Raw genomic sequence first — 14,620 nt, 5'->3', positions numbered from 1 at the left:
GTGTAGCAGAATTGTTCTGATGCGTAATTATAAGTATACCTGTGCCATGTGAGAGAAATAACTTCTTAAAATGACAATTTGTATTGTCATTTGGGGGGTATTTGTACTGTCCTGGCATTTTAGGGCCTCAAGAAATGAGATATACAGTCAGTACATCAGGACTGATCAATTTTCAAATATTATTACCATAGTTAGACTCTGAGGTTCACACAGGCTAAATAATATACACTGATTTGGGTTATTTTTTTTTTTTACCAAAGAAATGTAGCATAATACATTTTGGCTTTAATTTATGAAAAAAGATTTATTTTCAAAATTAAGTAACAAACGAAATAAATTTTTTTATTAATTTTATGTAGCAAAAAATAAAAAACATGGTGGTGATTAAATACCACCAAAAGAAAACTCTCATTTTTCTAAAAAAAAAAAAAAGATAAAAATGTAATATGGTTTGCAGGACTGAGTAATGGCGTGGGCAAGAAGGGGGTGAAAGTGCCTGGTCTTCAGTTGGTTAAGGAATAATAATTCCCTCATGTCTCTCATGGCTTTTGAATCATTTTATAGAACTAATTCAACAACCAGGCAAGTACTATCACTAATATATTCATCTATTTTGGGCAATAATTATGATGATGCCCCAGTGCACTGCACCCAGTAGGAATGTGATCTGAATAAATATTTCTCGCCTGAAGACTGGACTAAAATCTGGCAAGCTGCCTCTAAAAGCTCCAGGAATGTACAAGTATCACCATACTTGGACATTCCTTGACGTACTTTCTTCCTGGTACTTTATTCCGATAAGAATAGCTAAATGTATTCCGAATTATCCAGCTTCTTGTTTCAGGGGATGAAGAAATGAGGGTAATGTGCTTTATAGATGCCTTTTATGCCTTTCCTCTTGTACCAAATTGTATTGTAACTATAATGTCTACCTTCATTCTGTGAAGTGCTGCGCAAGCTGTTGGCAATATGTAAATCATGTATAATAATATTACGAGTCTTCACAACGATAAACTCAGTACTACAAATAAAAATGGTAGTTCAGTCAAAACCTAACAAAAGCTAAACTTATTCCCACCCAGGGGTGGACTGACAACTCATGGGGCCCCCGGGCAATAGGGGATCATGGGGCCCCTGTGTCCTTGCCCAAACTCAAAAAAGGCTATGAAAAAGGTACTAGGGGCATCTCATGGGGTCCCCTACTGAGCCCGGGCCCTCGGGCAGTGCCCGAGTTTCCAAATGGTCAGTCCGCCCCTGCTCCCACCCCATTCTAAACCTATTCTATCTACCCAGTGAAAGAAAAAATGCTTATACTTACTTGATCTGAAGCTGCTCTGGTCACATGATCTCTCCAGTGGCGGCTTCAGTGTAGAGGAGAGATGACAATGGCTACAAATGCCTGTGCAGTATCTACACCCATAGGCTTACTATGGGGTTACTGTTGTTGGTTGTCCCTCCTCTACACTAAAGCTGTCACTGGAACCTAATCAGGAGACTAGACTGGAGTGGCATCAGAATAGGTAAGTATAAACATTTTCTATTTCACAGGGTAGATAGAATAGTCTGAGAATGGGGGTGAGAGTAGGTTTAGCTTTAGTTAGATTTTGACTAATCTTCCATTTTATTATCTGCAAAGACCCATGGGAAGCCCTTCTATACAGACCAGTAAATTACATTCCTCAGCGGAGCTGCATTCTTGTTACCGTCATCTTTATAGCCACCAAACAAACCATTGCTCACCCATGGAATTTTCCATCTCTTTGTCTTGAGTAGGTCTAATCCAGAATCCAGGGCACATTTGTTAATGAAAAATCAACTGCTATCCTAGGAGACAAGCATGACAATTTTTTATTGATATGGCAACCCTGGCTGGAGTACATTTTTCCCTCACAACTAACGTGCTTGCTTCAACTTTGACAGCCTGGGCAGGAGTTCACTTTCATATTTGATTTAATAGTATATGCATGGCCTCTATGGTGATTTCTTCCCCCATTTTTATTCTTCTTTTTCTCCCTCCTCCATCTTACCATCTTCTCAATTTACCTATTGCCTTTTTAACTTCCTTAGCCTCTCTATTTACAAAATCCAGCACGTTGCCAACATTCTATTTCATCCTCTATTTCCATTTTACCTCAAAATGGTGGCGAAATTGGTGGTACACCTCGTAGGCAGCCATATTTAGGCTCATGAGGCAAAATCATAGTTTACCTATGTTCATGTTAACCCCTTTCTTGGGTTAAATATTACTTCGGATTCCTGCATTATGTTTATACTGACTTTCAATGTAAATGTCTGACTGTGATTTTGATATTTATTGAATAGAAGGTCCCTAAGAGGGCTCATCTGTCATGTTATGTAATACTGTAATATCCATGTGTCACATATGCTTGCTATGTGTGTAATGTTTTTTTTCTCGTTATAGGAAAAATGTATTGATAACAAAAACATCAGGCAACAAGCACACCTGGATTCAATTATAGAGACCAGTTAGGTTCTTTAGTAAATGGTGCCTATCTTTAGGTTTAAATGATAATCACATGTTTGGAACTATTATCTTTTCCTAAGGTTATAGTGTTACTAAACCACAACAGAAAAATCAGTCGTTATATGCAGTAAAGCATGCTTGTTACACTCCCTGTGGAACCTAAGGGGTTAATCTTCTTCATTGTGTAAAAAGGCTTCTTGATCCTGTCTTCTCTGATCCTCTCCTTCTTTTACTGTCCCCAATCCATCTGATGATAGTACAGAGCCCTGGGAGGCACTCTGCACATGCTCAGTTTGGTGTGTATTGCTGGAGAGTTTTTGTTTTGGGAGGGCCCAGGGCCAATCAGCAATGTCCAGACAGAGGGTCAGAGCCTCATAGGACAGTCCAAGGAGAATGAAAACTCCTCCTGCAAGCTTTAACCAGTGCTTGGCCAGACACTGATAGAAGTCACGAGATTGCTATATAATGCTGATGATCCTCAAATCCTTAATCCTCAAACTAAACACTCATTGGAGTAACTCAGTATATGGCAAATGTTTTGTTCACAAATACACATAAGAAAAAACAACAATGAACCTTTATAGTGTTTTAGCAGTCAAATAACAACTTTCAGAACACATGTACTATTATTAGCAGAACCTCATATTTTACTAATGTGCATGACAGTGGTGGCGAATTATCTTTCTACCTCTGTTTAACTGTGTGATGTTTTAAGGCCGATTCACAGCATGAATCGTACAGGAACAGCCCCTTCAAGCTTGACCCCCTTTGTGTGAGTGTAGTATTCCCCCCCCCCCTCCTACCCTCGCTTTTGATGTATCTTATCTGTAGCCCTTTTTTTTTTTTCTTAATCCCTTCTAACATTCTGCTTAAACTTTGTGATTTGTAATAGTACTGCTTAGACCTTGAAGAAGGGGACATACCCCGAAATCTTGTCCTCAAAATTGTATGTTAGTGCAAATAAAAAAAGTATCACGGACAGTACTCAATTGTTTCAGCCCCTTCAATTGAAATTGAAACTGAAATTGTGCTGTACTACACCAAAGGTAGTGCATGCACTACTTTTAAAAACACACTGCAACCGGATCGCATGGAACCATGAAATCAGGTGCAGGCAAATGCACTGAGTTTGTGACCTGCATTTGGGGGTGTCATTAATTTCACACTGACACTTGCTGCAGATCGAAAGTGGAGTTCTTTTGAATGGTGTGCTTCCCGTACCGAATTTTGGCCCTTAATTCTCTGTTGAACATAAGCTATAAGATGTGTTATTTTTACTTACAGCCATATAGAAAACACAATTTCTCTGTAAACAGATGAAATAATTATCGCTTGATGAATTTAAGATGGGAAAGAAACTTTTCATGGCTCAAAAGCGAGGAGAGACACGAGCAGTATGCTTGGGCATTGGAATGATCATATGTTCTGTAATGATGTTTTTTCTATTGGGAGTCACCGTTCTACCCAAGTATATAAAAAGGTACATTTTACTATTACTATTTATTTTAATAAAATTTAAAGTGTATTTATATCCAAACAATGAGTTTCTCTTATTTGCTTTTCTTTTGGTTTGCTAAAGCATTTTTATATTTGTTTGAAAAGATCAAAAAAAGTACCTTCTGTCAGAAATTTTGTGCTAATCGCTGTCCTGCACATTCTGCAGTGTTATTCTACAATCTCATTAGTTTGTTAGCACTACAGAACTCCCCAACTTCTGTTATACTGAGAAGAGAAAACAGGGTGTTTTTAAAGTTGGCCTTAGATAGGTAGAATTTTGAATGAAAATACTTAGGAAAAGAATGTTCTAAGAAAGTTTGTTCGTTTTTGTAATCATTAGTGGATGAAATCTATGTTCGTTTTCTAATGCAGTGACAAGAAAGGAGCAGGATGGAAACTGTTTCTCAAAAGAACAAATTTCTAACAGTGTATGTGATTTGGTGAAGTCCATTTATTCCAAAATCAATTGTTAAAAGCAAATTAAATCTTTTGAACGACATTCAAACGTTCTGAGAATTTTCATACTAATTTTTCTAAGACTTTTCCTAATAATGTTCACTAGAAAGTCTATCCATTTATGGCCAGCTTCAATCTTGATATGCTTCTTGCCCTAGGGTGACAGTGCAGTTCCTCCATAGACACAGTACAGTAAGTGAGCTTTGCCACATTTCTTGTTATTGGGTTTAGATAAGCTTTAATTTTCGCAGCCTGTTTGTTTTACTAACCCTAAACATTTCCCTTGCTTAAAGAAAAATACAGTAATAAAAAAATTTCAGCAGCAGGGTATGTATACACAGGAGAGTAATTATGAACCACAGAAACCGGCAGCAAAATGTTGATGTCTCTCCCATGGTACCCCCTCCTCCATCCATTTCCAGTGGAATCTCCGAGGCGCCCGGGGTTATTTACTAAATCTGGAAAGTGCAAAATCTCTACATAGAAACCAATCATCTTCCAGGCTTTATTGCTAAAGCTTAATTGAACAAGCTGAAGTTAGCAGCTGATTGGCTACCATGCCCAGCTGAACCAGATTCTGAGTGCACCAGTTTTAGTACCGCCCCAGTATTTTTCACCCCAATAACAGCTGGCGGCATATAAATCTGTGCAATTTAGGACACTGGCTACTAGTGGCAATGGTGCCTTGCCACTTGTAAACAACTACATATAGTGAACACCAATATATACCTTCAACTTACAGGTACTCTGTGGTGTCCTATGCGAACTAGTTCTAGTTTCACCTCTTTTACATTGATTATCAATAGACAGCCCTCTATTAAGGTCCCTAGTGGCTAACGGAAAGGGCAAAACCCCCTAATAAAACCCCCAAACATTAGAGGTTAATGTAAATGCCCCCAGTATGTGGCAGTCAGTGATGCAGTGCACCCTTACATTGTTAGTGGAGAAAGGCCTAAGCTTTATTAGTGTTTAGTAGAAAAATCCCTTGCTATATCTATTGGTAGTCATTACCATGTCCCTGTTACGTTCACAGTAAGTGACATGTACTGGTGTACAGTGTAGAATTGCTCCAGTTGTTTTGGTGCCCTATTCCACTGGTTCTCAGTGCAAATGTGTCCCATTATAGTGGTATTGATGGTAATTGAAGTACCCTATTACATTAATGGTTAGTGAAGGGTACCTGCATTACTTTCATGATCAGTGGATCAGTGATGGTAGAAAATGCCTCCTTATGTTGTTGGCCGGTGGGAGTGGCTATGGGAGAATCCATGCTTTCTTACATTAGTGGTCAGTGGGAAGTAAAAACTTTCACTTTTACAATGGTAGTTAGAGGAAGAAAGACTAAAACAAAGCTTTAGTGCCAGGGTGGTTGCATACTTGAAAGAGGAATAGAGAAGTTGCTCCTTTGCTGTTATTGAATAGCTTCTGAAATGGAACTAGGAGACCACAACTGGGCGGGAAAGCAATCCACCCTGGATCTCTCTGAACTATGGATGCCAGGCAGGTCCTGGGGATTATTGGTCAAATAAGGAGAGCATTGCAGGTCTCTGCCACCCAAACGTTTTCCTCCACTTAGGGTACATATCAGCTTTTCAAGGCAATTTCATTATCTTAAATGGTATCAGTAATGGGGACCAAAAGGAAAGTCAGGAACTGTAGAACCTTCCCTTTTTGATGCATCAACACACATCTTATATCCCTGATATATCCTTCCATGCAGACCACCACTTAGTCATCAGATTTGCTTTCACTCCCGCAAGGCATTTCTCTGGAAATTCTTCTTCCGCACTTTCCACTTTTTTTTTTGTGAGATGCGCCACTACCTTACTGCTATCATAAATTTTCCCCTCAAAAATTGAGGCATTTTCAGGATTTTTGTAGAAAGTACACCCATGTGTATAAGATATAAGATTTTTCTAGCTTTATTGAAGATGAATTGCAGGTATAGCATTTTTTACATACTCCAGCTCGGACCACAGTTACATACTTACAAAGTTGGTCAAGTTAAAAAAAGACACATGTTCATCTATCTCAACCAATATAAAATAAAATACCGTATTTTTCGCTCCATAAGACACACCTGACCATAAGATGCACCTAGGTTTTAGAGGCAGAAAACAAGATAAAAAATATTCTGAACCAATGGACTGCAGACATAGTACAGGAGATGACCAGAGACTGCAGACATAGTACAGGAGATGACCAGAGACTGCAGAAATAGTACAGGAGATGACCAGAGACTGCAGACATAGTACAAGTGATGACCAGAGACTACGGACACAGTACAGGAGATGACCAGAGACTGCAGACACAGACACAGTACAGGAAATGACCAGAGACTGCGGACCCAGTACAGGAGGTGACCAGAGACTGCGGACCCAGTACAGGAGATGACCAGAGACTGCGGACCCAGTACAGGAGATGACCAGAGACTGCGGACCCAGTACAGGAGATGACCAGAGACTGCGGACCCAGTACAGGAGATGACCAGAGACTGCGGACCCAGTACAGGAGATAACCAGAGACTGCGGACCCCGTACAGGAGATGACCAGAGACTGCGGACCCTGTACAGGAGATGACCAGAGACTGCGGACAGTACAGGGGATGACCTAAGACTGCGGACAGTACAGGGGATGACCAGAGACTGCGGACAGTACAGGGGATGACCAGAGACTGCGGACAGTATAGGGGATGACCAAGAGACTGCGGACAGTATAGGGGATGACCAAGAGATTGCGGACAGTACAGGGGATGACCAGAGACTGCGGACAGCACAAGAGATGACCAGAGACTGCGGACAGTACAGGAGATGACCAGAGACTGCAGACAGTGCAGGGGATGACCAAGAGACTGCAGACAGTGCAGGGGATGACCAGAGACTGTGGACAGTACAGGAGATGACCAGAGACTGCAGACATAGTACAGGAGATGACCAGAGACTGCAGACATAGTACAGGGGATGACCAGAGACTGCAGACAGTACAAGAGATGACCAGAGACTGCGGACAGTGCAGGGGATGACCAAGAGACTGTGGTCATAGTACAGGAGGTGACCAGAGACTGCGGACACAGTACAGGAGATGGACACATTACAGGAGATGACCAGAGACTGCGGACAGTACAGGAGATGACCAGAGACTGCGGACATAGTACAGGAGATGACCAGAGACTGCGGACAGTGCAGGACATGAGCAGAGACTGCAGACAGTGCAGGGGATGACCAGAGACTGCGGGCAGTGCAGGGGATGACCAGAGACTGCAGACAGTGCAGGGGATGACCAAGAGACTGCAGACAGTGCAGGAGGTGACCAAGAGACTGTGGACAGTGCAGGGGATGAGCAGAGACTGCGGACAGTGCAGGACATGAGCAGAGACTGCGGACAGTGCAGGACATGAGCAGAGACTGCAGACAGTGCAGGGGAGGACCAGAGACTGCGGACAGTGCAGGGGATGACCAGAGACTGCGGGCAGTGCAGGGGATGACCAGAGACTGCGGACAGTGCAGGGGATGACCAAGAGAATGTGGACAGTGCAGGGGATGACCAGAGACTGCGGACAGTGCAGGATAGCTGCATCAGTTTATGCAAAGCAGAAGCAGTGGTTACATATAAACTGAATAATCTTGTAGCATGGAACATTGTACCATTGAATGTGTTTGAAAACAAGCTTTGGGTGCCCCATTCCTTTCTTCTGTTCATATGCGAACACAGGGCTTTTTTTCTCATAAAATAAGTGCAGGAACTCACCCATGACCACCCCAAAACCCCCTCCCCCCCACACACCCTCCAAACAGCATCACATAGTGAGTGTGATCAAATTTCACTAACAGTGGGAGGGTCTTAAAGGGGCATTAAATACCAGGAGTGCATTACGTACAGACTGCAGAGTTCAGCCTTTCAGGAGGTTACACACAGAGTGCAGAGTTCGGGGGTGTGCTACATACAAAGTGCAGAGTTCAGCCATCTTCCACACCTGCCTTCCTCTGTTTCCCCCAACCACATCCCGCTTTCACCCCTCTTCAGCTCTGATCTCTGCATGCAACCCCCCACTGCTCCTATCTTCTCCACCCTCCTTAACAGCTCCACCATCTTCCACGTGTCTGTCTTTTGTTGCTGTAGTACCTTCCCGCACACTGTAGATAGCTCCACCTCTCTCACTTTCAGGGAGATTATCTAGAGGAAGTGTCAGCATCTGCACTGCACTCTGGGAACCTTCATCTCCCTTGTCCCCATCCTGCACTCAGTGGGAGACACTCAGAAGATCTGTGGGAGCTGTTGGAAGCAAGCTGTTGCTTGTAAACATAGAAGCAAGACTTCTGTCTTTACAAGTGATAGTGGTGAGCAGAGGGCATGAGCCAGACGTGGCGGAACTGGGTGCCACCAGTTCCAACTGAAAGAAAGCCCTGCGTGAACATAAAGGGATTATGGGGAGTCCTGCCTAAATCTCACACAACAAACAAGTGTTTCCAAAATTGCACAAATTATGGCACTTAGGGCTAATATTTGATTGACCACCATAAGTGAATCTTACAGCAGATCATATTGGCCCGATTTTCTGTAAGGTCAATTTCTCATCCCTCAAGCCAATGCAAGAATTTATGTATTGATGCTGTACCAATATTTTATCTAGCACAGTTGCTGTACTTTTAGTTCCTGAGAGTTTTATAAGCATATAGAATAAGAGTCTAGCAAAGTACACTAGCCACTCAAACATATTCCCCATCACCTACTGTATGTATGCACTTATCCAATCTCACCCTGTTCCAACTGACAAATTTGGGCTTCTGGCACCCAAACCAGGACCAGCTAAAGAGCATATACTCCTGGCCAGGCCCATTGCCATGACTAGATGCATTTGTGAGGGTTGCTAGGGCAAGTCTTACGCTGGTTAAAGTAGATCTCCACAGCTAAATACACAGACGAAATACATATGGGTAAGCTGTTTAACCAACTAAGTATTATTACGCCTCTTTCCCCCCCCCCCCATTTTAAGCATACCATGACAAATGACAGAAGAAAAGTTAAGCATCGATGAAAACATTAATATTGAGGTTGATTTACTAAAACTGGAAAGTGCACAATCTGGTGCAGCTGTGCCTGGTAGCCAATCAGCTTCTAATTTCAGCTTGTACAGTTAGGCTTTGACTAAAAACCTGGAAGCTTACTGGCTTCTATGCTGAGCTGCACCAGATTTTGCACTCTCCGGTTTTAGTAAGTCAACCTCATTAAACAAGAAATAGTGATATTAACATTGGTACAATGATGTGAAGCATATTATAATAAACAAATTTAATGTAACATTTTGCCTTTGAAGCGTGTGGACTGCTGAATCTACATGTACCCTTGTACAAGCAACTTTCAAAGACAAAACGAACTGTATCCATAACAGCAATACAAAACCTGAAAGTATTTTAAAATACCCATGCTTGGAAGTGTTGGTAAATCTTAATTTTTCAGAAGACATTTTTATGCTCTATCATACTGAAGAATCTCCAGAATGGAACAACAAGGTAATGTTCACTTGCTTCGTATGTTGTATATTTTTTCTTTTTTGGCTAACTACTTGTCTAATATTTTGCAGTACAGCAAGGGAACCACCCAGTAGTACATTACTGTGCTTTTACTAATCAAGTATGCAAACTACTTAAGGTTACAGGAAAATAAGTGCTACAAATAGGCATACATACAACTGAGATACACTAAAAATCACTTACTGTATCTTATGTTATAGCTGCTTCATGAATTCCTAGAATACAAGATTTTGGTAGTAGGGGACAATAGTCCTTGGATAGTTTACACAGATGTCTCTAGAATGCTCCTCTGTGGTCCAGTCCACAGAATTACTCCTCTGTAGCAGTTCCCTGGATTTTGTCGCTTTGTACAGCTCATCCTTTGTTCTGAATATGCTATATTAGAAGGTGCAGCATTTCAGTTACATCCTCTTTGGTCCTGAGGAGCATAATATCATTTAGTGCAATACAGTGAATTTAAAATTCAGAGTGCTCGGTCTGTTATAGATAATTGATTAATGAAATTATGTTTAAAAAAGTATGGGATGGCTTTTTTTTTCAAAATCATACTTACCTAGGTGGGTGCAGCATCAGTCTCATGCAGGGGTGGACTGACAACTCATGGGGCCCCCGGGCAATAAGGGATCATGGGGCCCCTATGTCCTTGCCCAAACTCAAAAAAGCTATGAAAAACGTACCAGGGGCATCTCATGGGGCCCCCTACTGACCCTGAGCCCTCGGGCAGTGCCCGAGTTTCCAAATGGTCAGTCCGTCCCTGGTCTGATGCTGAATCTGTCCCCCCACTGGCTCTAAGTGTGAGAACTCAGCGATCTCATGACATGAGTTCTCACCACCGCTGTGAGCAGAGAGCGGTGACTGTCAGTCTACAGCTCTCTTCTCTGCACCCCCCGAACTCACTGGAGCTCTGGGCGGGAAGGGAGTGGCTCTCAGCAGATCACTGAGAGGCTGAGCCCAATGTCACTCCAGACTCTGGAGTGGATCCCGACTTTCCCCAGCTTCAGTCAGTTGCCAGCTGAAATTGGGTCACAGGAGTGCAGAACAAACTGCACTCCTGTAATCCACAGAAGAAGTACAGCTAAAGGAGCTGTCCCGACCGGTGATTACTCGCTGGCACCCGGTGATTGCCGAGCATCTCCGACCTGTTCTCCCTGTCAGCTCTTGCACACTGCTTTGCTTACAGTGAAGCACTAACACACAGCCCCAAGTAAAACAGCATACAGAACACAGCCCACAGTTAACCCTTTGATCTCCCCACATGTTAAACCCTTCCTGCCCAGTGCCATTAGTACAGTGTCAGTACTTTTTATTAGCACTGATCACTGTCTTGGTGTCACGGAGGATGTCAGTGACACCAAGTCAGTTTCCCCCAGTGTCAGAATGCCCGCCGCAGTTCCGCTATAAGTCGCTGATCATCGCCATTACTAGTTAAAAAAAAAAACTCCAGTATATATTCCACCATTTGTAAACACTATAACTTTCACGTAAACCAATTAATTTACACGTATTGGGATTTATTTTAGTAAAGACATGTTGCAGAATAGATTTTGTCCTAAATTTATGATGAAATTTGATTTCTTAAATTTTTAGTGGACATGTTTAATAGTAAAAAGTTAAAAATACTGGTTTTTTTTTCAAAATTGTCAATCTTTTTTTCTATAGCGCAAAAAATAAACGCACAGGCGATCAAATAACAATGAAAGAAAGCTCAATTCGTGGGGAAAAAAAGGACATAAATTTCATTTGGGTGCAGCATTGCATGACTGCACAATTGTCAGTTAAAGTAACGCAGTGCCGTAACGCAAAAAATGGTCTGGTCAGGAAGGGGGGTAAATCCTCTGGAGGGCAAGTGGTAAAGAAGCATGGTGAATGTGCACTGGTGGCTATCCAACACAAAGTTAAACTGGTCCTGACAATCTGGGTCTATATACACTATATTGCCAAAAGTATTGGGACGCCTGCCTTTACATGCACATGAACCTTAATCGCATCCCAGTCTTGGTCCGTAGGGTTCAATATTGAGTTGCCTCTCCCTTTGCAGCTATAACAGCTTCAACTCTTCTGGGAAGGCTGTCCACAAGGTTTAGGAGTATGTCTATGGGAATGTTTGACCATTCTTCCAGAAGAGCATTTGTAAGGTCAGGCACTGATGTCATACAAGAAAGTCTGGCTTGCAGTCTCTACTCTAATTCATCCCAAAGGTGTTCTGTGAGGTTGAGGTCAGGACACTCTGCAGGACAGTCAAGTTGATCTACCCCAAACTCGCTCATCCATGTCTTTATGGACCTTACTTTGTGCACTAGTGTGGAACAGGAAGGGGCAATCCCCAAACTGTTCCCACAAAGTTGGGAGCGTAAAATTGTTCAAAATGTCTTGGTTAGCTGATGCCTTAAGAGTTCCCTTCACTGGAATAAGGGGCCAAGCCCAGCTCCTGAAAAACAACCCCACATCATAATCCCCCTCCACCAAACTTTATACTTGGCACAATGCAGTCAGGCAAGTACCGTTCTCCTGGCAACCAGTAAACCCAGACATGTCCATTGGATTGTCAGACAGAGAAGTGTGATTCGTCACTCCAGGGAACATATCTCCACTGCTCTAGAGTCCCGTGGTGTTGTGCTTTACGACACTACATACGACGCTTTGCATTGCACTTGGTGATGTAAGACTTGGATGCAGCTGCTCGGCCATGGAAACCCATTCCATGAAGCTCTCTAAGCACTGTTGTTGTGCTAATCTGAAGACCACACAAAGTTTGGAGGTCTTTAGCTATTGACTCTGCAGACAGTTGGCGACTGCTGTGTACTGTGCACTTCAGCATCAGCTGACCCGCTCTGTCATTTTATGTGGCCTACCACTTTGTATCTGAAATGCTGTTGTTCCCAGTTGATTCCACCTTGTTATAATACCACTAACAGCTGATTGTGGAATATTTAGTAGCAAGGAAATTTCACGGATGGACTTATTGCACAGGTGGCAACCTATCGCGATACCATGCTTAAGTTCACTGAGCTCTTGAGAGGGACCCTTTCTTTCACAAATGTTTGCAGAAGCAGTCTGCATGCCTAGGTGCTTGATTTTATACAACTGTAGCCATGGAGGTGATTGGAACACCTGAATTCAATGATTTGGAGGGGTGTCCCAATACTTTTTGCAATATGGTGTATATTATATATATATATATATATATAGTGTATAAAATGGGTCCCCCCCCCCCACAACCAACAATGTAATATATTGCAGCTTACCAATCCTAAAATGTGGTGGTTGCATAATTTCCTCTCGCTTAAGGCTTTTTTTCCTTCTGTTCTCACCTAGTGATCTGGCCAATAATGCCTCTTGTATTAGAGTTACCCCACTCTGGATAAAGGAGCACAGGGGAACCTTTGGGCAGCAGCACTGTTAATCTGGGGAGAGGGGAGTATAAAATGCACTAGCAGATTTAGATACACTTAAAATTTGAAGCAAAGTCCAGCTCACACTGCAGTTACACAAGCAGTTACAGAACCAGTTTTTTTTTCTTTTGGGATAAAGGGTTTACATAAATGAATGAAAGCTGATCATTGTAAACACCTCAGTGGTAGATGGTTTGTCTCAACACTCTTAACTGCTACATTTGTAGGACAGAAATCCTACATTTGTAGGACAGAAATAAAGGAAAGAAATCCTATAAAATAAATGAAGTGATCACATCTAAGAACTGGTAAGCTGCAATATAATAAATGTTTGTTTTGGGGTTTAGGCTTAAAGGGAAAAGGCTTAATAAAACTAGAGGTTGTTTATGCACACAATTGTAATGTTTTTGTTTTTTTTGCAGTGTTCCTACATACCTGAATGCAAGCAAAACTACACAGAAATGGTAATACACATACAAGAAATTCAAAGAAAATTTAATAAATCTTCTTCATTTGTTTGCTATTTTGACCCAAAAGGAAGACATAAAAGTACTATTTTAATGAGAAAATTTGGACCCCAGAAGATGATTTCATACTTTTTTTGGCCAACATCGATGTTTGCTGTTGGACTTTGTGTGGTTATTATTGTTAAAATCAGCCAGTATTTTGCCATGGTTTCTTTGCAAGCAAACAAAGCACTTGAAATTGTCAAAGCCTAAACCTGCTACACCAAAGTTAGAACATTCTTGAATATATCTTTCTTTGTATATAAAATATATTCTGTTTTATACAAGCACAGTTTTATATTAGGAATAGTATATACAGTGGGGCAAAAAAGTATTTAGTCAGCCACCAATTGTGCAAGTTCTCCCACTTAAAAAGATGAGAGAGGCCTGTAATTGGCATCATAGGTAGACCTCAACTATGAGAGACAAAACGAGAAAAAAAATCCAGACAATCACATTGGCTGATTTGGAAAGAATTTATTTGCAAATTATGGTGGAAAATAAGTATTTGGTCAATATAAAAAGTTCATCTCAATACTTTGTTATATATCCTTTGTTGGCAATGACAGAGGTCAAACGTTTCCTGTAAGTCTTCACAAGGTTGGCACACACTATTGCTGGTATGTTGGCCCATTCCTCCATGCAGATCTCCTCTAGAGCAGTGATGTTTTGGGGCTGTCGCTGGGCAACACGGACTTTCAACTCCCTCCAAAGGTTTTCTATGGGGTTGAGATCTGGAGACTGGCTAGGCCA

At 41.8% G+C, this 14,620-nt stretch overlaps 1 protein-coding gene across 1 annotated transcript in view; it reads left to right on the top strand.

The window, feature by feature from the left end:
- The window catches only part of LOC149456911 (putative calcium-activated potassium channel subunit beta), a 54,889-nt gene extending 40,735 nt beyond the window's left edge, over positions 1-14,154 (top strand). Inside the window, exons 2-4 of the mRNA XM_089684300.1 lie at positions 3,770-3,965; positions 9,753-9,948; positions 13,784-14,154. Coding sequence (XP_089540426.1) covers positions 3,832-3,965; positions 9,753-9,948; positions 13,784-14,080 — 627 coding nt within the window. The 5' untranslated portion in view covers positions 3,770-3,831 and the 3' untranslated portion in view covers positions 14,081-14,154. The remainder of the gene's footprint in view (positions 1-3,769; positions 3,966-9,752; positions 9,949-13,783) is intronic.
- The last annotated feature ends 466 nt before the right edge of the window (positions 14,155-14,620 follow it).

The sequence above is a fragment of the Staurois parvus genome, unplaced genomic scaffold (assembly GCF_062004578.1).
Source record: "Staurois parvus isolate SC_StPar_1 unplaced genomic scaffold, SC_StPar_1.0 ptg000343l, whole genome shotgun sequence".
NCBI classification, from domain to species: Eukaryota; Metazoa; Chordata; class Amphibia; order Anura; family Ranidae; genus Staurois; species Staurois parvus.
Note: the sequence above shows the minus strand (reverse complement) of the source record. Positions and strands in the feature narration are given on the sequence as shown.